The following is a 24,716-nucleotide window of genomic DNA, read 5'->3' as shown; positions in this document are numbered from 1 at the left end:
GTGTAAGTCAGAACCCTGATTAACAACCCACACAAGGTTGGAGCTAAGCATCACAGTGGCACAGCTGGTAAAGTTGTTGCCTCGCAGCACCAGAGACCCGGGTTCGATCCTGACCCCGAAACTGTGTAGAATTTGCATGTTCTTCCTGTGACCTTGTGGGTTTCGTTCGGGTGCTCCAGTTTCCTCCCACATCCCAAAGAAGTGTGGGTTTGTAGTTTAATTGGCCTCTGTAAATTGCCTCCCTGTGCATGTTATTGGGATGCAATATTGCATGGTTTGGGAACAGTTCCAACTAAGGCTGCAAGGAATTGAAGACCACCGTACAAACCAACCTTCCTTCCATTGACTCCTGCATTTCACGCTCTCAGCAAGGCCACCACCATAATCAAGGACGAGTCACACCCTGGCCGCTCTCTCTTCTCCCCTCTCACATCGGGCAAGAGGTGCAGAAGTGTGAAAGCGCACACCTCCAGATTCAGGGACAATATATTCCCAGCTATTATCAGCCAACTGAACCATCTGATCAATAACTAGAGAGCAGTTCTGAGCTACCATTTACCTCATTGGAGACCCTCAGACTATATTTAATCGGACTTTACTGAACTTTATCTTACAATAAACCTTATTCCCTTCACCTTATACACTGTGGACGGCTCGATTGTAATCATGTATAATTTTTCCACTGACTGGAGAGCACGTAATAAAATTCTTGTCACTGTACCTTCGTACACGTGACAATAAACTAAACTAAAATAAATAAGGAATGGATGAGAAAGTGGAATAAAATAGTTGTGTGAAAAGGAGACCGATGGTTGACATGAGGGAAAGAGAGAGGTTTCCTACCAAAGATGTGCCTTGCGTTGTGCCTTGCGTTGTGCCTCTGTTAATCACCCTGCAAATTCCTTGATTAGTTAATTTTAATAAATTAAATCTTTGGTTCATATTATGTTCCCATTGGTTGCAGTGATTTTTAACTTTCATTAAAGAGATTCCTGGGGATTCGGGGAACATGAATGCTACATTTCTGTGGAAATGGATTGACTTCTCAGTTGATTTACACTGCTAGCATGTCCCTAACCAGTAGGAATATGAAACTGGAATATCCATTTCGTGCAATTATTTTGGCTTATACCTTCAATATTAAATGTTGCATAGTTCTATTTTAACAGAGGTATTGCCAGGTAATTGAAAACAAATAAACATCAATGCTGAAGGTAGTTAACAAAGTAATTTGATATAAATGCTTTCAACATCTGTCTGATACTCTCAAACAATAATTTCCAGCCTGCACATTAACACCTGATTATCGTTTCAACCTGGAGAAAAAGTTATACCATTATCAAATATGATAATCTTGATAAATTATAACAATCTGCGTTTCACATTCCCTCCCTGTTATTTTTGGTTTCTGATGTTGTGATCTGAACAGTGGAGAGCACATTAATCCTTTTTGTTGGAAACTAGCAACACACATCCGATCAGATAGAAGAGATTTAATTAGAGTTAAATCTCTTTAACAATTCATGAATTTCTCCTCCCCTTGTTTAAAAAAAGCACATAACCAATTAAGCAACAGTGTGATCCTTGCAATGAACAGTGAAAGACACAAGAAAACAAATAACTGTTTGTGTAGATTACAGGCGGTTGTTTACTGACAAGGAAATAAAGAGCTTAGATGCCCCATCAGCTTAGCAAGATGAGACAACGGGATTGCTTACAACAAACTTCAGAGTTTATTTCGCTGATTACCAACTACAACTAATTAAACAGAACCTAACCTTTTCTTCTTATGCAAAGTAGGAAGACTGTTATATCTCAGGTCCAGAGTAGAGGATTTTTGTCCTTGCTCTGATTTAATAAAAGGGATGCTATTTTCCACTTCATCTTGGCCATCAGGAAAGGAGGACATGGATTAATTACTCTAAACAAACAAGAAAGTTAGTCTGAAGTTGGCTGATGACTGATCTGCTCCTAATTATAAGGGGAATGGCCAGGCAAAATGAAAATAAAGCGGCGAAAAATTGCTTTGAGTGTACAGGTTCTGCATGTTCATAAGTGTAAAACAATATGAATACCAATTGACTAATAATTTACCAATGTGATTTATTAATATACCACACTCCACTGCCTCCTCTGTTCTATTGCAATGTCTTACATGTAAAGGTGGGACCTATAACCTCTGCACCCTTCAACCTGTTGTGAAGCTTTTTCAATGTAAATCAAAGGAATATGTGAAATATTACATTTAGGAAGTAGAACCTGGGAAAATAAATACCAATGAAATGAGACATGTAAAGGGTGGTTGCTCGTTGATATAATCATAAAAAGAAAAGTGAGAAAAGTTGGTTAAGTATCGAGAGGTAGTGAGTGAAATAATATTGCTCTTTAATCTTAAAATTGATCCAGAAATAGACCTTGAGTGAAAAAAACCCAGCAATGGTTTGATTGAAAGAGTGCATTTTAATTTGGGGGGGAGGGGAGGAGTGGAGGGCATGCAGTTTAGAGAGGAGAGGGAGGCAGTCGAGGTAAAGGAGAACATTCCAGAACCAGGGCAGAGGTGGCTGCTAAAGGTTAATCAAAGGGAATAAGGATTTTACAAGAGAGAAGGGTAAAATAAATATATTTTGAGTGGTGCTAATGGGTTACAATTGAAAATATTAAAAATGACAATTTATAAAGCAGGCCAATCAATCCAAAGAATCTGCATTGAAGTTGAGCCTTCACTGGACGGTGACATCAGACAAATACAATAAAAAGGACTTGACTGAACAGACACCATCTTTAATATATACAATATGGAAATTATATCAAGGGAATGAAAGATGTACTGTTTAGATTCATGAGGAAGTTACCAGTGATGACAGGCGAGAGTTATAAACGAACCTTCAAATTTCAAAGTGTCTGGCTTCCCAATATTTAACTTGCACTCGGGAGAAATTGGCCAAACATCATTGCAGAAGGCAATATGACAAATAAAGAAACAAAAATAATTTGAATGTTCTGCTATAAAATTGCTTAACGCAATGCTGAGTCCACAAGGCTGTAAACATGATTCACTGAAATTAGATGTTGTACCTTGTGCTTACATTAAACTTCATAGGAAGTTGGAGATAGAGAGGTGAAGAGGGTCAATGTGACAGATGATTGCAGTGATAAAACCACATGTAAGTAGCTTTAATATTAGCTTTGCAATGTTTGAAGCTGAACCTTGCCATAAAACAAATCAAAAACAATCTAATCCTGGATTCAAACACAAATGTTATCACACCAGGATTCCCATTTTGACAGTGCAACGGATAGGCTGAATAAATCTGAACTCGCGGAATCCTACCGATGTCTATTCTTCATATCATAGGTAGCATTTAATAGATTGAGAGAGGCAAATTATTTAACGTAACAAATACACAATAACCTATTTTTAGAATTTATTTCTGAGGGGTGAGATTCATATATTTTTCATTCAAAATAAAACATGACATTGTATAACGATTTAATTTTTTTTGCACCACACAGACATTGCTGACTGCCTTATCATCAAGCTTACTAAAAACTGGATTTTTTTCCGCAAGGGAGAAGGTGAAGACTTTTCCTAAACAAGTGTGGTGCAGACAGTGCTCTTGATTATGCACAAGCATGAAGAATACATTATGCTGCAGGAAGTGTATTATTGATTTTGAGTAGAAATAATTGAAATTGCATTAAATGTGTTGGGATCATATCATATCATATCTTTATTTTTCAATTTTTTGTAAAGTGCAATTCATTGTTTAATTAGTAAGGTTATTTTGCAGAAATAACTTCACAGGCCAACACAGTAGCACTGCTGGTGGAGCTGCTGCCTCAATGCACCAGAAACCCGGGGTTGATCCTGAACTTGGCTGTTGAACGTGTGGCGTTTGCCTGTTCTCCCTGTGACCGCATGGATTTCCTCCAGGTGCTCTGGTTTCCTCCCATATCCCAATGACATGTGGGTTCGCAGGTTAATTGGTCCCTGGAAATTTTCCTTAGTGTGTATGGAATGGATGAGAAAGTGGGATAACACAGAACTACGGTGAATGGGAGATCAACGTTCGACGTGGACATAGTGGGCCGAAGAGCCGGTTTCGTCGCTGTATCTCAAAACTAAACTCAGAAACAAACCAAGTATTTCCTATTAGCAAATATAAACATTTTTTTAAATTTATAAAAGTTATTAATTTATTATTAAAACCAAACATATAATTGTCTAATCTTGAAGAGCAAATGTTTCTCCCTTGCAAAAAACACATCTACTTAATCTTCAGCACATTTAACAAATCATTCTCTACAAGAAGGAAGTATGGTGTGCAAAATAAAAAAGTGTTGCAGGAACTCAGCAGGTCAGGCAACAAATGCGGAAGGAATGGACAAATGGCGTTTCAGGGGAGACCCTTCTTCAGACTGATAGCGGCTGAGGGGAGAAAACTGGAAAGAAGAGGTGGAGGCAGAACAAATCCTGGCAAGTGATGGGAGAATACAGGTGACGGCGGGTTTTGATTAGCAAATTGTGAAGTAACAAAGACTAGAGGTGAAAAGGAGATAAAAGGGTGTCAGATAAGAAGTTGATACTTGCCATCAAATCCCAGTGAATTGCATTTATTAAGCCATGTTGGATTCTTGACTTCCCGAACAGACCACAATCAGTAAGTAAAGGTGACAAATAGGTGTGTTCTCTGCCCCCTACTATACTCCGTATACACTCAGGACTGTGCAGCTAAATACCAATCCAATTCAATTTATAAGTTTGCAGACGACGCCACTGTAGTGGGCCGGATATCAAATAATGATGAGATGGAGTACAGGAAGGAGATTGAGAACCTCATAACTTGGTGCCAAGACACCAACCTCTCCCTCAATGTCAGCAAGACAAAGGAGATTGTAACTGACTTCAGGAAGAGAAGCAATACACACAACCATATACATACATTGATGGCGCTGAAGTAGAGATGGTTGAAAGCAATATGGTTTCGGAACAGCTCCATATAAGACTGCAAGAAATTGCAGAGAGTTGTGGACGTAGCCAGGACCATCAAGTAAACCAAACTCGCTTCCATTGACTTCATCTATACTTCACGTTACCTCAGCAAGGCCACAACTAGTCTCACCCTGCTCACTCCCTCTTCTCCCTCTGCCATCATGCAAGAGGTACAGAAGTTTGAAAACGCATACCTTCAGATTCAGGGATGTTTTCAAACCAGCTGTTATCGGGCAATTGAATCGTCTTCTTCTCAGCCAGACTGCAGTTCTGACCTCCCATCTACCTCATTGGAGACCCTTGGACTATCTTTAATTGGACTTTATTGGATTTTATCTTGCACTAAATTATAGGGTCTTTTCCTGTATCTGTACACTGTTCATGGCTTGAATGTAATCATGTATAGTCTTTTCATTAACTGTATAGCGCGCAGCAAAAAACTTTTTGCTGTACCTTGGTACAATAATAAATGTAACTAAATAATAAACTAAAGTAAAAACAGGAACGCTGCTCAGCAATGTTCACTTCAGTGTCCATGACTCCATTCAATTTAATCAAAGTTTTCAGTTAAGTTTTTTTAATGCTAAACTGCCTTCAATTTATTCAGTCGATCCCCTGAGCATTCTTCAATAACTTTATCAAAATCTGCATCTTAAGGAAGTCATGGGTTATGGGGAAAAGGCAGGAGAATGCGGTTGAGAGGGAGAGATAGATGAGCCATGATTGAATGATGGAGTAGACTCGATGGGCTGAATGGCCTATGACATGAATTTATGAGTTCAGGTAGACTGCAACTTTAGAATAACTTCACAATCAAGCCCTATATTTTCACCCTCCAATGTGATTATGGCTAACACTTTGGGTATGCTTTCTATCTGTGGGCAATATTAGGATATGCATGCCTAAACAATTGGAACACAAATGTAGTTTCTCATGAATATCTATTTTCCCGCGGATCAGGTACCTGAACAGGAAGAGTTGGCTCACTGATCAGTTTGGTTTCATCTTTCCATACGAGATTGGCTGTGAAGTGTTCAATAATGGACAGACAGCGATTCTGTAATAAGGAATAATGAAAACAATGAAAATCACAGGTACTATCATTCAGAAGGAGAATAATATATCTGTACATCTTGATTGAGAAAAGAAAATGAATGGAGCATTTTTGCAGGTGATCTTAGAAATAGGAGAATACAGGCAGGAGCAACTGCGCTATCACCCAATGGTTCTGGCCCAAGATCCAAAAGAGATGTTGGGGTTTGGGTTATTTTTATCGTGCCTCTGAGAAAGCTATGGTACTGAGTGAGCTCAATACTTCACCTCACCAAAGGCAGAATCTGGGGGACTCTCCGCTGATGCAGCAGGCTACTATGGTCAGATCTGTATTGGGACCAGTTTGCAGGCACGTCAGTCCTGATCCTGAAGTGATTTTGGACAGGCTGCTTACTTTTGGAAGCCTCAAAAGAGTACCTTTGCTATTCTTGGACCTCTTCCAAAAAACTAAGTTCACTTGCACATTTTGTGGGAGACTTCTTAATACTTGGTGGATATGGATCGAGTCTGTAAACACCACAAGAGCATTTTAATCAGGGTCCTACAATTGGAGTGAACTCGTGCATCCAGAGAGTCAAAGACTCATACAGCACCGTAGCAGCAAGCAACTGTAGATGTTGGTTTACCAAAGCAAGACCTAAAATGCGTAACTCAGCAGATCAGGCAGCATCTCTGGAGAAAATAGACAGATGATGTTTCGGGTCAGGACCCTTCCTCAGGGAGGCTGGGAAAGAAAGATGGAAGAGTGGAGGGACAAGACAAGACATGGCCGGTAATAGGTGAACATATGCAAGGGTTATTTTTGAAAGGCAGATTGTCGGACAAAGGCCAGGTAAAGAAAAAAAACAGGTGTGCGCCAAAAATTACGATTGTGAAGCTCGAGGATGGCGGAGTTGCAAATTGTGAAGCTGGAGCAAGGAATGTAGGTGGAGGGTGTGGTGGGAGGGGAGAAACCAGTCACGGTCAGCCAGGGTTTAGGGGAGGGGAGAAAGGAGGGGGTGAGAGGAAAGAGGAGAGTTGGGAGAGGGGGGGGGGGGGAGAAAGGGGGGGGGGGGGGGGGGAGAAAGGGGAGGGGGAGAAATGGAAACAGGCCTGTCTGCCATAATGTCCATAAAGTACCTATCTGTACTAATTCCATTTAACAGGCTTCCAGGTATTGGCAATTCAAGTGCTTGCCCAGATACTAATACAGATACATATGTTGTGGGGATACTTGCCTCCACCACCCACTCAGATTCCAACCTAGATTCCAATCTTGCTCAAAAATTACTTTCAGATATCCCCTCTAATGTTTTTATTCTTTACCTTAAACATATGCTATGGGGATTTTTTTGTTACCATCCACTCTATCTATGCTCTTCCTAATTCTATCACTCTCTTTTGCAACCTCCTCTGCTCCAAGCAAAACAAACCCAACCTGAACCCGTCCAGTCTCTCTTCATAATTGTAATGCTCCAATTCAGTTAACATTCTGGTGGATCTCTTCTGCACTCTCTTCAGTGCCCTTCACATCCGTCCTACAGTGTGGCAACCAGAAATGTACTTCATGTATGGAAATCTAACATGGGCAAGACCTTTTCTGTGAATCGTAGGGGTCCGGGGAGTGTGGTAGAGCAGAAGGATCTAGAAGTACAGGTACATCGTTCCTTGAAAGTGATGTCACATGTACATAGGGTGATCAAAAAGGCTTTTGGCACATTGGCCTTCATCAGTCAGAATATTGAGTATAGAAGTTGGGAAGTCATGTTGCAGATATGTACAAAGTTTGTGAGGCCACATTTAGAGTATTGTAGGTACACAAAATTGCTGGGGAAACTCAGCGGGTGCAGCAGCATCTATGGAGCGAAGGAAATAGGCGACGTTTCGGGCCGAAACCCTTCTTCAGACTGGAGTATTTGGACTTTAGAGTATTGTGTTCAGTTTTGGGTACTATGTTATTGGAAGGATGTTGTCTAGCTAGAAAGGGGGAAGAGAGATTTACAAGGATGTTGTCAGGACTCGAGGGACTAAGCTACAGGAGGAGGTTGAGCAGCCTAGGACTTTATTCCTTGGTGCACAGGAGGATGAGGGGTAATCTTATAGAGGTGTACAAAATCATGAGAGGAAATAGATCAGGTAAACGCAAAGTCTCTTGCCCAGAGTAGGGTAATCGAGAACCAGAGGACATAGGTTTAAGGTGAGCCTTACACAAAGCGTGGTGGGTGTAGGGAACGAGCGGCCAGAGGAGGTAGTTGAGGCAGGCATTATCGCAATGTTTAAGAAACATTTAGACAGGTACATGGATGGGATAGGATTAGAGGGATATGGGCCAAATACAGGCAGGTTGGAGTAGTGTAGATGGGACGTGTTGGTCAGTGTGGGCATGTTGGGCCGAAGGACTTGCTTCCACAATGTATATCCCTATGACTCGACACAATATCCTCCTGTGGCCTAACCAATGCTTTATAAAGTTGTATCATAACCTTTCATCTCTTATATGTTATGCCCAGTAGCTTTCTTTCTGTTTTATGCTTTTTGGACGTTTATCCATTGATAGACATCTGAAAATTGCCTGAGGTAACATTTTCCGATTTCCAGTTGCTAACTACACATTTCCTGGATGGAAATTTGGTCCTTGAAGGCTGAAAATTGCCCTTTTTATTATTGTGGACAAGTCGTTACAAAAGAGCCTGCAGCAAGATATTTAAAGGGCAATGCAATAAAGGGCAATAAATCTGAATTCCCACAATTGGCTACACTCAGGCAAATCCAATCACTTTACATCATGTGTTTGTTGCAAAGAGGAGGTTATAATAGTAACATAAAAAATAATTGCGTTGAAATCTTAATAAGACTGTGAAGGTGAATGACAGTTTGATCTCAGACTGGCTCTATACTAGTCATAATCTTTTGCTGATTTACTGCCAATGGTTGAAATTCTTTTTTTTGTACAGTTTGCTTCAAGTAGTTAGTATACTTAGAATCAATTGAAAGATATCTGGCAGTAATAAATCTTTAACGTACAATGACTGAGAAACTACCACTGTCTGAATATAATATTACAGGGCTTTTACTTCTAGTACTCAGTTATCAAATTAATTTCCTCTCTTTTTAATCAAATTTGTCAGCGATTTCCATCATAATCATTGGATGTGCTCACATTACGTTTATTATTTTTTTAAAGCCTACACTGTACGACTACCTAGTTTGGAATATACAATGGTGGCGCAGCCGGTAGAGCTGCTGCCTCACAGCACCAGAGATCTGGGTTCAATCCTTACCTCGGGTGCTGTCTGTAAAGAGTTTCCACGTTCTCCTTGTGACTGTGTGGGTTTCCTCTACGTACTCCGGTTTTCTCCCACATCCCAAAAAGCGTGCGGGTTTGTAGGTTAATTGGCCTCTGTAATTTGCCTTCAATGGGTAGGGAGTGGATGAGAAAGTGAAAGAAGGTAGAACTAGTGTGGACGGGTGATTGATGGTCAGCGTGGACTCGGTGGACTGAAGGGCCTTTTTCTATGCTTTATCTTTAAAATAAACTAAACTGGAAATGTTAAATAGCTCCAGTGACTGGCCTGGGCTATGAAAAACACATGTACAGTTTTTTTTGTCTTCCTTTTTAAAAAGCGTATGTTAGACCTTTGCCATTGAAATGCTTGACCAGGGCTGTGTGTAGAGAAAGTGGGAGAATAGCTGATTTACTTTTTGGTCTCCCAATGCATTGTAAACCGTGTGAATTTGATTTCACTGTGTCTTTCCATGTTGCTCTAAACAGCATGAAACTGTGGGCAATCTTGCATTTCTTAAGTTTCCTGTTGGTCATGATATCAATGTAATCGTTGCTGTAATAGGCGTAAAAGAGCTTCTGCAATAGATCCCCTAAAACCTTAACTCAATATTCTTATTGCTGGAGTCTGGAGCAATAAACAAACTGCATTTCCACCAACAATTTAGAAACAACGAACTACAAAAAAAGACACAATGTTGGAGTTACTCTGTCTGTAGCATCTCTGGAGACCATGGATGGGCGACTTTTCAGGTCAAGACCCTTCTTCACATTGCTGAAGTCATAAGAGGTGCTAAAGAAATTAAAGTCTTTCTGTTTCTCTCATTCTTTTATCCCCCAACAATCATCATTTTAGCTCTCAATGATCAAGGGATTGAAATACAAGCTTGTCGAAGCTGTCTTCATCACTTAACCCTTTTTGATAGTGTGCACCACCAGACACAGGAACAGCTTCTGCCCCTCTGTTATCAGGCTTCTGAATGGTCCTTCCATAAGCTAGTATACAGTCTGATTCTCCTCCAACACATTGTGGACATTGGACCATGTCTTTGTACTACAAGCTTGTGGAAATGTTGTACTACAACACCAAGAACTATGTCTTGCACTGTGTATCTTTCCCTTCACTCTACCCATTAGACTTGCGTTTGACTTGATATTTATGGTATTATCTGATTTATTTACTGAAGCTGAGAAAGGTCCTAACCCAAAACGTGGCCTATCCATGTTCTCCAGATATGCTGCTTGACCTGCTGAGTTACTCCAGCACTTTGTGTCTATTTTCCTCCAACAGTTTGTTTTTTGTTTATCTGGAGTCCTAGCTCATTTTCTGCCTTTAATATTTGCATACCAGAGTCTTACATGTGGATGAGTATGGCAGTGATGAGGTGGGGGATTGCAACCTTCACAATGCTCCACCCTGTTTCGACTAAAGCAATCAACCCGATGTGCACAAGCAAATAAGAACAAATAGAACGTTGACCTACAATTAGGTTGTGCACGCCCTACGCAAGAAGAAGATGGCAGTGATTATTTTAAAATGTATGAAAGAAGCACAAGCATTAATTTTGCATCTTTTTTGTCTTTTTCACACACATTGAATGGGCCAAGATTCTCATTGACTGGGAGAACTTAGAGATTTGAAAATGAGTTACCATGATTTTCAATTATCCAGTTTGGATGTGAGGCCCTAACACTCTCAGACATGAGTGCATTTTTGTAAAATCAACAGTTATGATTTTGTATTCTTGAAGCATTTCTTGCATCCATCTTTGTACTACATTGTCATCCAGGAGGTCAATGGGATTGTTGTCAGAGATGGTGTTAAATGTTTCTCATCAGTCAATATTGAGAAAACCACTGCCTTCCCTGAGGCTCATGCCCTCAATACAGACCAGGAATCTTTAGGTAGACACAAAATGCTGGAGTAACTCAGCGGGGCAGGCAGCATCTCTGGAAAGAAGGAATGGGTGATGTTTCAGGTCGAACCTTTCTTCAGACGATGAAATCTTTAGCCTGGAATCTTTAGCCAGGAATCTTTAGCCTGGCCTTTGCCATTATCCATTCATCCAATTTTAAATGCCACAAATTATGGACTGCAGTAATGTTGGGCGCTCAATGCATTTGTTTGACATTTCTCTGTCAGTGGCTTAACAGAGAGTTAGCTGACTTGAATTAAGTTATATAACATCAGTATTGAAGACGTTTGGAGAACATTATGTGAATGAATGCCTTTGTCCATTTTAATAACTGGCAGCATTTGATACCGTTATAATTATAGTTGTCATACAAAGTTAACGATAAAAGTAAAATGGAAGTGTCAGTTTCAAATTAATTAAAGAACCATGAGTTCTTCAACAATTCAATGTGTCAAGCCAAGTTTAATGTCATATGCACAAGTATAGTGAGGTACAGGTACATGGAAAATCTTGCTTGCAGCAGCAGCACATGCATATGTAGACTCAGACACACAAAACATGCATTATAAATAAATTATACCAAACAGTGAAAAGAAAGACCATGCAGAAACAAGACATAAGCACAAAACACAATTAGAAAAAAATGTTCAATGTAGTGCAAGAGGTGGTCCATGGAGATGCATTACTGAGGAAGGATCAGAGTTGTGCAGATTGGTTCTAGAAAACTAGCTGTTTCTGAACTTGGTGGTCGGGACTTCAGACTTCTTTACTTCCAACTGATTGTTACCAGTGAGAAAAGGACATGGGCTAGATGATGGGGAGCTTTGACGATGGATGCCACCTCTTGAGACAGCTTTCAATTGTGAGGAAGGTTGTGCCCATGATGGATGGAGCTGAGTCCACACTCTCTACATCTTCTTGGAATTGCCATATCAGGCCAAGATGCAAGCAGTCAGGATACTTTCTACAATCCATTTAGAAGTTTGTTAGCATTTTCGAGTGTCAAATCTCTTTAAACTTCAATGAAAGTAGAGGCGTAGTTTGCCTTCTTCATGATTACATGTATGTGTTGGGCACATTCAAATAAAGAAAGGAAATGTGGTTTTCTATTTTCTCCCATTTTCTCATTAGAGAGTCTCATATGATCGTAACACAGGTTGGAATGGAGCCATAAGAACATTTTCATACTATTTCTCCAGATCCTGTACCCTGATCTTAGAATAAAGGGGAGGCCTTTTAAGACTGAGGTGAGAAAACACTTTTTCACCCAGAGAGTTGTGAATTTGTGGAATTCCCAGCCACAGAGGGCAGTGGAGGCCAAATCACTGGATGGGTTTAAGAGAGAGTTAGATAGAGCTCCAGGGGCTAGTGGAATCAAGGGATATGGGGAGAAGGCAGGCACAGGTTATTGATTTGGGACGATCAGCCATGATCACAACGAATGGCGGTGCTGGCTCGAAGAGCCGAATAGCCTCCACCTGCACCTATTTTCTATGTTTCTATGAATATGTAGCTGGGATCAAGGCATTACAGTGCTAACCTCGGCATTGAAAATTATATTAATTTAATTAAAAAACTTTTTTCTTCAAAAGAGAAAAGTTGCTTTTTATTCTCTAGTTATTTTATTCTATGATTTGTACTAGAATTGTCAGAAATGTTCACATCTGCCCATTAAGATATTTTTAGAGGGTAATTATGATCTGGTCATTGTTGTCAGGATCCTAATGCATTTTATGATATGATACGATACGATAGAACTTTATTCATCCCTGGAGGGAAATTGGTCTGCCATATCCATTTGGAAATGGATATAGAATTCAGACATACATGAATTAGTGAATGAAAATTGGAGACTGCAATATCTATTGGCAATGAGCAACTTGTTTGACATGGACATTGTGGGCCAAAGGGCCTGATCCTGCGCTGTACTGTTCTGTTTTACATTCTATGAGTGTGTGTGTGTGTGTGAGTGTGTGAGTGTGTGAGTGTGTGAGTGTGTGAGTGTGTGAGTGTGAGTGTGTGTGTGTGTGTGTGTGTGTGTGTGTGTGTGTGTGTGTGTGTGTGTGTGTGTGTGTGTGTGTGTGTGTGTTGGAAGGTGAACCTCGCCCCAGTCTGAGGTCCAGAACGCTCTGGAGCAGGTTTCCATCAAGGATCTCTCTGTACTTTGCTACGTTCATCTTTCCCTCGATCCTGACTAGTCTCCCAGCTCCTGCTGCTGAAAAACATCCCCACAGTATGATGCTGCCACCAACATGCTTCACCATAGATATGGTATTGGCCAGGTGCTAAGCGGTGCCTGGTTGAATGGCGGTGCAGGCTCGAAAATGTGTCTAGATACATTTTACTTTTCAGGAATTATTGATGATTTATTCAATCTCAATAGCTAGCCAATTTTTCCATAAAGAGTGAAAAGTTTATAGTGTAAATTGGCAGCAAAGATTTTGTGCCAAATGATTTATCCAGAAAGACAATGTCTCATTCAGGATAAAATGTATCTAGACACATGAAAAGAAGACAGTTAGGCAGAATTATGTCTGTCTATAAAGGAATTAAACACTTTTATTGAGCTCACTTTTCATGCCCTAGTCCACAAAATTTTGATTTCATGGAGCTAAAATAGAACCTTTAGCATAACTGCTCTCAGGGAGAAACAAGTGTTGCTTTAAAAGCTTTAAATCATAGAATCAAACCCTTTTTTATGGCGGATTAAGCTTTAATATATTATGCTCATAAAGGAATTAAACACTAGTAGATGGATATTGGTTATCTTTGAGAATATTATCTACAATGCATTCAGAAAGTATTCCGACCCCTTCACTTTTTCCACATTTTGTTACGTTACAGCCTTATTCTAAAATTGATTATATATTTTTATCATCAATCTACACACAATACCCCATAATAAAAAAATGAAAACAGGTAGAAACATAGAAACATAGAAATTAGGTGCAGGAGTAGGCCATTCGGCCCTTCGAGCCTGCACCGCCATTCAATATGATCATGGTTGATCATCCAACTCAGTATCCCGTACCTGCCTTCTCTCCATACCCTCTGATCCCCTTAGCCACAAGGGCCACATCTAACTCCCTCTTAAATATAGCCAATGAACTGGCCTCGACTACCCTCTGTGGCAGAGAGTTCCAGAGATTCACCACTCTCTGTGTGAAAAAAGTTCTTCTCATCTCGGTTTTAAAGGATTTCCCCCTTATCCTTAAGCTGTGACCCCTTGTCCTGGACTTCCCCAACATCGGGAGCAATCTTCCTGCATCTAGCCTGTCCAACCCCTTAAGAATTTTGTAAGTTTCTATAAGATCCCCTCTCAATCTCCTAAATTCTAGAGAGTATAAACCAAGTCTATCCAGTCTTTCTTCATAAGACAGTCCTGACATCCCAGGAATCAGTCTGGTGAACCTTCTCTGCACTCCCTCTATGGCAATAATGTCCTTCCTCAGATTTGGAGACCAAAACTGTACGCAATACTCCAGGTGTGGTCTCACCAAGACCCTGTACAACTGCAGTAGAACCTCCCTGCTCCTATACTCAAATCCTTTTGCTATGAAAGCTAACATACCATTTGCTTTCTTCACTGCCTGCTGCACCTGCATGCCCACTTTCAATGACTGGTGTACCATGACACCCAGGTCTCGCTGCATCTCCCCTTTTCCTAGTCGGCCACCATTTAGATAATAGTCTGCTTTCCTGTTTTTGCCACCAAAATGGATAACCTCACATTTACCCACATTATACTGCATCTGCCAAACATTTGCCCACTCACCCAGCCTATCCAAGTCACCTTTCAGTCTCCTAGCATCCTCCTCACAGCTAACAGTGCCCCCCAGCTTAGTGTCATCCGCAAACTTGGAGATATTGCCTTCAATTCCCTCATCCAGATCATTAATATATATTGTAAATAGCTGGGGTCCCAGCACTGAGCCTTGCGGTACCCCACTAGTCACTGCCTGCCATTGTGAAAAGGACCCGTTTACTCCTACTCTTTGCTTCCTGTTTGCCAGCTGGTTCTCTATCCACATCAATACTGAACCCCCAATGCCGTGTGCTTTAAGTTTGTATACTAATCTCTTATGTGGGACCTTGTCGAAAGCCTTCTGGAAGTCCAGATACACCACATCCTCTGGTTCTCCCCTATCCACGCTACTAGTTACATCCTCGAAAAATTCTATAAGATTCGTCAGACATGATTTACCTTTTGTACCAATTTACACTATAAACTTTTCACTCTTTATGGAAAAATTGGCTAGCTATTGAGATTGAATAAATCATCAATAATTCCTGAAAAGTAAAATGTATCTAGACACATTTTCGAGCCTGCACCGCCATTCAACCAGGCACCGCTTAGCACCTGGCCAATACCATATCTATGGTGAAGCATGTTGGTGGCAGCATCATACTGTGGGGATGTTTTTCAGCAGCAGGAGCTGGGAGACTAGTCAGGATCGAGGGAAAGATGAACGTAGCAAAGTACAGAGAGATCCTTGATGGAAACCTGCTCCAGAGCGTTCTGGACCTCAGACTGGGGCGAGGTTCACCTTCCAACAGGACAACGACTCTAAGCACACAGCCAAGACAACACAGGAGTGGCTTCATGACAAGTCTTGAGTCGCCCAGCAAGAGCTAGGACTCGAACCCGTTCGAACATCTCCGGAGGGACCTGAAAATAGCTGATGCTCCCCATCCAACCTGACAGAGCTTGAGAGGATCTGCAGAGAAGAATGGGAGAAATTACCCAAATACAGGTGTGCCAAGCTTGTAGCATCATGCCCAAGAAGACTTGAGGCTTTAATCGCTGTCAAAGGTGCCTCAACAAACTACTTAGTAAAGGGTCTGAAAACTAATGTAAATGTGAAATTTCAGTTATTTCTTTTTAATTACTTTGCAAAATTTTCTAAGCACTATTAAAAACACTCTTCCAACCACTGGGGAGTGTGCCATTAAAGAGAGCAAGCTAGTATAGCTGCTGCCTCACAGCACCAGTGACCAGGGTTCAATTCCGACCTTGGGTGCAGTCTGTGTAGTTTGCGAGTTTTATCCGTAACTGCGTGCGTTTCCCTTCAGGTGCTCCAGTTCCTTCCCATATCCCAAAGATGTGTGGGTTTGTAGATTAATTGTCTTTTGTAAAATTGTGCCCAATGTGTAGGGTGTGAATAATAAAGTAGAATAACATAGAACTAGTGTGAACAAATGATCGGCATGGATTGGATGAGCCAAAGGGCCTGTTTCCATTGCATCTCTAAAAAAAGGCCTTATAGGAAGCAGTTAAAATATTTATGAAGCATATCAATTCAGCAAATGAGAATTATGATAATAAAGTATCACAACATCAAAGGATTGATATAATCTGTCATTTACATTTCACTGACTCTGTACCTTGCTGAGGGCATATTATCAATGGCACATTGTAGGCAAGCTTGTCTTGAAATTCTCTGAAGCAGAGAGGCCTTCTGTGCTCCCACACCGTTTGAATCTGGGAGACCACTTTCTCTATACCTACATGGTGCAGAGTTGGTCTCAGAGTTCAACTCCCTTTCAAATGTGATATCCCCTGCATTAAAAAAATGTGTAGTTCTACATCAAATGGGACACCTTTTCTACCTAGCATTCATAGGATTCCCTGATATTAGCAGGTCAGGCCAAACTGGTGGCCAAACCATCAAAAGATAAATCCTCCAAAGGTTATTTACTTGCCAATAGCTACAATCAATTCCCCTTGGTCCAGGTCTTATATGAGTCCCTGCTTCCCTGGTCTGAATGTAGCACTGACCACCTCATTGCAACATCTTTGGGGGGGGGGGGGGCTCAACAAATTCATCTCTGCTACTTCCTTCACCACCTGCACTGTGTATCTTTCGCTTCGAACTACCTATGGTACTTAATTTTGGCTTGATTGTAGTTATGTATAGTATTTTCAGATTTGATTGGAAATCATGCAAAACAAAGATTTTCACTGTAATGTGTAGGGAGTGGATAACAATAATAAACTTAAACCTAAATCCCTCACCATTAACTGAAGCTCTGACCCTTCTATCCCCTTTCTCATGGGCATCTACCATGTCCCTGATCCATACAAACCATGACCCACCAGCTGGCATTTACTTGAGTTTCTCCACTGGTTCCACAATATCTTTTGTACACACATGTCCAGTGCTTATTCTACTCTGCGAGATGCATTGGGTTCTGGGCGTGATCAGCAAGTGTTGGACCACAATGTGTTGTAAGTCAAGTATGCTTTTCTTGCTGCTGAACAATATGTTGGCTAATAAATACTATTCAAAGATATTTTGTTTTCTTGATGCATTCATTTGTCAGGAAATGTTACTGTTCACTACATCATTACCCGCACAGAGTCTTTGAATCTCAGTACTTGTGTGGGACAGATTGTAGCTCATGCATTCGCCTTTTAATTAACTTCAGTGCTCTGCAAATCTCTAACTATACATACTACCATGCGGTTGGAGTACTCAGCAAGACAATCTAATGAGGGAGTCATCTGTTTGCATTGCGATATATCACTAATATCATGCAGATGAATGGTTTTGAATAAAATCTAAAGTACTGACATTAACCTACAGCTTATAATTTTTTGTTGCTCACCACTATTCACCCTGACTATTCAAACTGACTGCATGACAATCGGTGTGAATAGTTTGTGGCAAGTGGGCTAGATAAAATATTATATGAACATCAGTGTTAGAAAACAATATGCAATGCATGTTTTGTCAACATTAAATAAAATAAATTGAATTACCAGAGAAATTATTCTGGGCATCACACGCTTGAATTGTGTACATTTTCTGAAATTATCCCATATCGATGCAAAATTATTTCCCTATAACATAAGAGATATCATTAAATAAAATATTCTTTAGAAAGAGCAAATTATTTCAAGATTATCATTAAAGTCTTGAACCTGAAAATTATTAATGTATTTATTGTTCCTCAATTAATTCCCGTGCACTGCAAGCATCATTAATGCATTCACATTTCACAAGTCAAATAACCTACAAGGAAGGTTATTGGACTTATTACTCTGCTTAACAAGCATAAGGCTGGAATACCAGTAATTAGTGTAAATTGCCTTTCTGAACTTCAGTATTGGAACAAATTTGATCGTGGTGCTGCTTAATGTCACTGCTATACAATGCAATATGTCATCATGGAAGCTTTAAAAACAAGAAAACCACGAATCAAGGAATCAAAGCCATTCCAATGCAATCTGGGGGTGTGAAGTTCGGATGGTTAACACTCCTCCCCTGCTGAGAGTCAGGGATTAGTATGATGTGGGAGTTTCTTATGAGTTCTTTCACACTAACATAAGTGGGTGGGGAAAGCAGAAGTGTTGGATTGTTTTAAACCGTTCCTATTTGGGGAATTAGTAGGCAGATTGTAGCATGTAGCCAACATGAAGGCTTCAGACATATTATTGCCCTCATCTGTAAACCTGCAAGATAAATAAGAACATTCAAACAGAATAACAAACTTATTTTAACAGCATACATTTCCAACTGTTCTTTAAAGCCCCGCAGTGTTCTCTAAAATTGAAAAAAAACCTACATATATACTACAAATGGATTGTGAATAGCTTTTGCTGGCATTACTAAATTGGAAATAGTGTTTTATTTCGTAGATCATTATGCATCACGCTGAAAATTTAAATGGACACTCTTGGTGTTACCCTTGCTCGCTGACAAAATTTCCAATTTGGTCTTGCAAGGGAATGATAGCATTCCCCATGCAACGCCACTTCTGGAGCACTGCCAGGAAAATTAGAACAAACTGCCACTCCTGAATCAACCAGCTCTTCGTATTTCCTTATTGCATTGGGATCCTTGCAAATATCCCTTTGTTCCCTTGCCCCCCCCCCCCCCCCCCCCCACCCATTGATTTTTCTCATGACCTCACCCTTTGACCTCACTGCTGACCGACCCTGGTCTAGAACTCCATTGTTTGGTTCTCTGACTATCCACTCTGCACCCCAAGCCCTAATGACTACATTCAACTACCCCAGCTCATAGATCTCCAGCGTGTAGATCTCTCTCTATCCGCTTCCCAGCAGTATTCCTCATCCAGGTCTCACTTAGAGATCCCTTCTGGCTGACTTTGATAATGCTTCCAGACTCACCTATTCTTCCGACCACTATTCCTCCCCACTCGCCCCAACGCATATCATTAACCTCCATCCTCCCTGGACTTTTACCCAACTCTGCACCTTGGTTTGTGGTTGACATCATTTCTTTTCCAGCGTCAGAAGCTGGGAAGGCATAGTTCAACAAAGTAAATATGCAAAGCCCTTTCATTTGTATTTCGGACTTGTAAAGTACTGATATTTGCTCTACTAATAAAGGCATTGGCATATCATTGTTACAGCCATCTGGGATACTCACCTGTGGGCATCAGAATTTGCTGGCCACATTTAGCATTATTATGAAGATTATTACTACAAGTCTGGACCACAACATTTTTTTGCCAAGTCTGGCGTCTTGAAAATCTCTGCAGAATATCTTCCACTTTCATAACACACGCTACAATATAGTCAGGGGTTTGGCCAGTAATTTAATACAAAATGCTTTTGGCACTTTCAGAGAAAGCAGCAAGTAAAATTAATTAGAAAACTAATAATTAGAATGGAGGCAATTTAAAGCCATTTTAAAAATTCCTGATAATTCTGCAAACCCCACTTAACAGATAAAACCTGTCACTCTATCTGCTAGTATAACAGTATAAGGTTGAGTACAATTTCTTTGCTCATTCAATCTCCCAATTCTCATGAGTGTGCTTGCTCATCCCACAACATAGTTTCTTGGGGACCCCTAACCTCTGGTATTTTGCTGAACCATCCTCTTCTCAGATGATGGTTGTGTAGTTGGCTGCTGAACATGGGGACACCCCATTTAAAATTGATTAAGTCCTCACTCTACATTGATGCATTGACTAGAGTTCACTGACTGGGGCCGTATTGTCTGTGGAACAAGCTTGTGATCTTTCTAATGCTTTGTGGAGCATGCAAAAGATGTCAGGTAAGTCCAGGACAGTCATGAAAGAGAGAAGCCTGGACGGTAGAGCTGGGTAGATGAGTTAGGGAAACGGTTGGCTGCTGGGCATGCATTTAGGGTCAGGGTAGGCAATTGAGAAGCTAAGTTCGTGATCCAGGACAGTGATCAATGGCTGCGGGTTGTTCAGGGTGGAGGTGAAATCAATAGTTGAGATAATGGAAATAGGTTGAATTGGTTATTTGGTGGATGGGGAGGTGGTTAGACAATTGCCACAATCTCGACGGGGAAGGAGGCAAGTGCTCTCGTTTAGAGCCTATATGCTCTGGTCAGGGTTAGCTCAGGCAACCTCTAGTCTGAAGAAAGGTTCTGACCTGAAAAGTCTGCTATTCCTTTTCTCCAGAGATGCTGCCAGATCCGCTGAGTTATCCCAACAGCATGTGTCTATCTCTGGCTAGAGTGTGGATGCGTTGGAAAAACAATAATGATCCAACTTCCAAAGAAACAAGAGACTTTGAAATTGGAAATACGTTTATTTATTTCTGCAGTTCTAAGCTTGCATTTTTGCATTTTATCAGCTGAGGGGGTTATGGGGGAGTTAGGTATTTTTTACCCAGATGCTTTTTTACATGATGTTTGTTGCTTGTGTAGTTTTATGGAGAAGCTAGATCACCACTTGATTATTGAAGATTTATTGTTGTAAGGGCAGATGCAAAAGAATCATTAAAATTATTTTTACCACTAGCATTTTCATGCCATTAATATTATAATTTAGATGAAGGTGGGAGATTGGAGCTAGCAATTTCTTATCCATTTGACAAGTGTCCTTCTAAATTTGGGAACTGTAGTCATACCTTTACCTTTTGGGACAATTCTCAGAAAATGTACAATATTCTCAAATAAATATTCACCTTAGAAGAGTTTGCAGGTCTCAAGATAGACTTCAATCATTCCATGCAAAGGGTATGCAACAAAATACTGAACAAGACTACTTTCATTTACATGACATTGCTGTGTCCTAAACATTATGGTGCCCTGAAATGGGGGGATTATGTTTAAACATTGCTGTAATTTCTACATGGTGAAACCAAACTGTATAAACATGGCCATTATTAAAATCTGACAATGTGCACTTTAACCATGTGTGATTTTTTTTCTATTGCAAATCTCAAAGTGTGGAATACAGAGGCAAATCAATAAATGATGGTTTTTGGCCAAAACATTATGGAGGGCATTGTATTAGGGCAGCACAGTGGTGCAGTGGTAGAGCTGCTGCCTTACAGCAAAAGAGACCCAGGTTTGATCCTGGCCTTGAGTGCTGTCTGTATGGAGTTTCTACAATCTCCCTGTGACCGTATGGGGTTTTTCCGCGTGCTGCTGTTTCCTCCCACATGGCAAAGACATGTGGGTTTGTAGGTTAATTGGCCACAGTAAAATGTCCCGACTGTGTAGGATAGAACTAATGTACGGGGTGATCACTGGTCAGTGGGACAAAGGGCCTGTTGCCACGTTGTACTGTATCTAATTCTAAAATCTAATTTAGTCACCCCCTCACAGCCTCCTTTACTCCAGAGAAAATAAACCCAGTCTATCCAATCTCTCCTCATAAATGAAGTCCTCCAATTCAGGCTACTTGCTGGTGAGTCTCCTCTGAACCCTCCCAAGGACAGTGTGGTGACCAGAACTGCACACAATACTTCATGTGTGGTCTAAACAGTGTTTTGTAAAGTTTCAACATAACATCCCAACTTGTACATTTAATACCCTGACCTATAAAAGCAAAACCGCCATACAACTTCTTCACCACCCTATCTACCCGTTGGGAAAATAAAAAACCCTGATCATCAGAAAATGGGATGGCAGATGCTAATTTAATTAGAGATCTTGAACGATTTCCAAATTAACACCATCCTTGATGCCCATTTATTCTCCTGCCTCTGCTCATCTTTTGCAGACTCCCTATTGTGTGGTTTTGGCACCCCCAAGACTGAGGTGAGGACGGGTCGATTTGTCCGGATCGAGGCATCGGTGGAGTGGGCCGCCTGGAGGCCTTGCAGCAGCCTGGGGCTCGATTGGATCGGCCCCCGCTACAAGTGGCCGTGTGCACAGATTAGATGCGTCCTTCAGCAGCAGAGAACAGTGGAGCAGCAGTGGAGGGCAAAACAACTTTGCATGGCCAGGCTGACCCTTAACACCGCCAGGACAACGGGACATCTTGGCTAAGTTAACAACTCTTCATTTATAACAACTTGGACTTGAATTATGAAAAAAGGTGTTAAAATATGGTGACTCTTGTATAGTGTCTCTGTACTATTCCTATAACGTACTTAACTAAGAATGTGATTATGTGTAGTAATACTTTTAGTGAACTGTATGCAAAAAAGGAACTTCACTGTACCTCAGTACATGTGACAATAAGGTACCATTGAACCATTGACCTGACTATCCCAATGTTGTCCCAGTCAGCCTCCCATTTCCTCTCTCTCCAACAACTCAGCTCATCCAGAAACACTGTTGCATATACTCTATTCACCCGTTGCTCCTGGTCTTTGATTCACACTGGTGGCTGCTTGGGCAATTTTTAAATTATACAATACAATACAATACAATATTTATTGTCATTTGAGCCTCAGTGAGGCTCAAACGAAATTCCGTTTCCACAGCCATACAAACAAAGACAATTTCCTACAGACATACACACAATTTAATTCAAACAAAAAGTCCTTTCTCTCCCCTGTTCTCCAGTCTCTCCCGATGTCCAAGCCCCAAGCGGGCGATGATAAGTCCAACGGCCATTTTAGGCCGTGCCGGGCGATTTACGGCCCCGCTCCCGGTCTAAAAGTCACAATGTTGGAGCCCCCGGCGGGCGCTGGAATGTCCCACGGCCATGAAGCCGCGCCGGGCGATCTACGTCCCCGCTCCGGGTCGTTCCAACCCCGCGACACGGGCTAAAGAAGTCGCGTTGCGGGAGCTCCAGGAAGCGGTCTCCTCCACTGGACCCGCGGGCTCCCGATGTCCCAGTCCACCGGACCTGCGGCTGCAGCTGGAGCCTCCGAGCCCCAGGAGTCGAGTCGCAGCAGCGAGTCACCGCCGCTCCCCACGCTCCGAGGCCGGCCAGCCCCACGATGGTGAGTAGTCCGCAGCTCCGCAGTCTCCCGAGCCCCCGGGTCGTTCAGGTTGGAGGCCGCTCCACGGTGCTAGGCCCCAACGACAACGGAGACCCGACAGGGAAAAAGTCGGGTCTCCCGTACAGGGAAGAGATTATAAACGGTTTCCCCCTCCCCCTCCCCCCCCCCGCCCCCCACATATACACATTTAAAACCAGTATTAAAAAACACCAACACTACATTTAACTAGACACAAAATTAAAAAAAGACAGACAGGCTGCAACGGGTGAGTCGCGCCGCCAGTATCAACATTATTTACAACTTTTTCCAACCTGCACTTCTCGTACTCTGGTGCCTTATACATTTGCAATATTAATTTCAACAAGGGCAGAAACTGGAAAGGAAATAGCTTTGATCAGTCAATGTGATGGAAACAAGATTTTCAAAACACAATTAGATACAGTATGCACTTGAAAGAATATAATGTGTAAGGTTATGTGGAAAGAGCTGGCAATGGGTCTAAATAACTTGCCCCTACAAGAGCTGCCACCATCAAAAGGCTAAATGGTTGCCTAATGTGCAATAATGATTCTCTAATTCTAATTGCTCCTTAATTGAATGCTGAACACCTTTCTTCCTTAAGACCTACTTTTCTACTTTAATGCTTTCTTCTGTGACTTAATGTCAGATTTCATTTAATATCACTTCTGAGCACATTGGAATGTTTCTGAACATTATACAAACTATATAAATGAAAGTCATAGTTACTAAGGGAGCTCAAGCAGCTTCTGAATGTCAGTTGAGCATCAAGATAGAATTATTACCTTAATATCTTTGTTAACTTTGTTATTCTTTTTAAAAAAACGAAAGGAATGCCATGTATTTTTTTTAAAAAGGAAACTATTTGCAACAATATGAAGGGTAATAAAATACATTATGACATGTCTTCGAGCTTCATGGCATTGTGTAACTGAAACATAATTTTCAACTTGTCTCTTTTGGCAGTTCTAGAAAATAAATTATGTTTGCAGGAAAATCGATTCCATAAGTTTTTTTTACCAGTTTTATTAAATTAAAAAATAAATTTTATATAAGCATTATAATGACCAGTTTCAGTCATTTTGTATCACTCAAAAAATGGGCACTTTCTGTCATGTGTCATCTTTGCAATCCACATGTAATTTATTTTTAGCATTCCAAGGACAATATAGTCTGATTCTTTAAGCGCCAACCTAGTTTTATTTATTTCTACGTGATTCTACAAGAGTTTGGTGCTTTTTTGTTGATTTAGTTTGCAGAAATCTGTAGGGGGTGACGTGGTTAGTGCTGACAGACTTTTTGCTAAGTTCATGAACCAGTTATATCCAGTACATTGAGACT

At 41.0% G+C, this 24,716-nt stretch overlaps 1 protein-coding gene across 2 annotated transcripts in view; it reads right to left on the bottom strand.

Moving 5' to 3' along the window:
- Positions 1 to 24,716, bottom strand: part of LOC116981161 (sporulation-specific protein 15-like) — a 247,845-nt gene that overhangs the window by 29,637 nt on the left and 193,492 nt on the right. For both annotated transcript variants that reach the window (XM_033033964.1, XM_033033965.1), the window contains exons 15-16: positions 17,988 to 18,068; positions 5,958 to 6,050 (exon numbers count right to left, since the gene is read on the bottom strand). In XM_033033964.1, coding sequence (XP_032889855.1) covers positions 5,958 to 6,050; positions 17,988 to 18,068 — 174 coding nt within the window. The remainder of the gene's footprint in view (positions 1 to 5,957; positions 6,051 to 17,987; positions 18,069 to 24,716) is intronic.

The sequence above is a fragment of the Amblyraja radiata genome, chromosome 15 (assembly GCF_010909765.2).
Source record: "Amblyraja radiata isolate CabotCenter1 chromosome 15, sAmbRad1.1.pri, whole genome shotgun sequence".
Taxonomy (NCBI): domain Eukaryota; kingdom Metazoa; phylum Chordata; class Chondrichthyes; order Rajiformes; family Rajidae; genus Amblyraja; species Amblyraja radiata.
The sequence above is the reverse complement of the archived record's forward strand: the minus strand, read 5'-3'. Positions and strand labels throughout refer to the sequence as shown.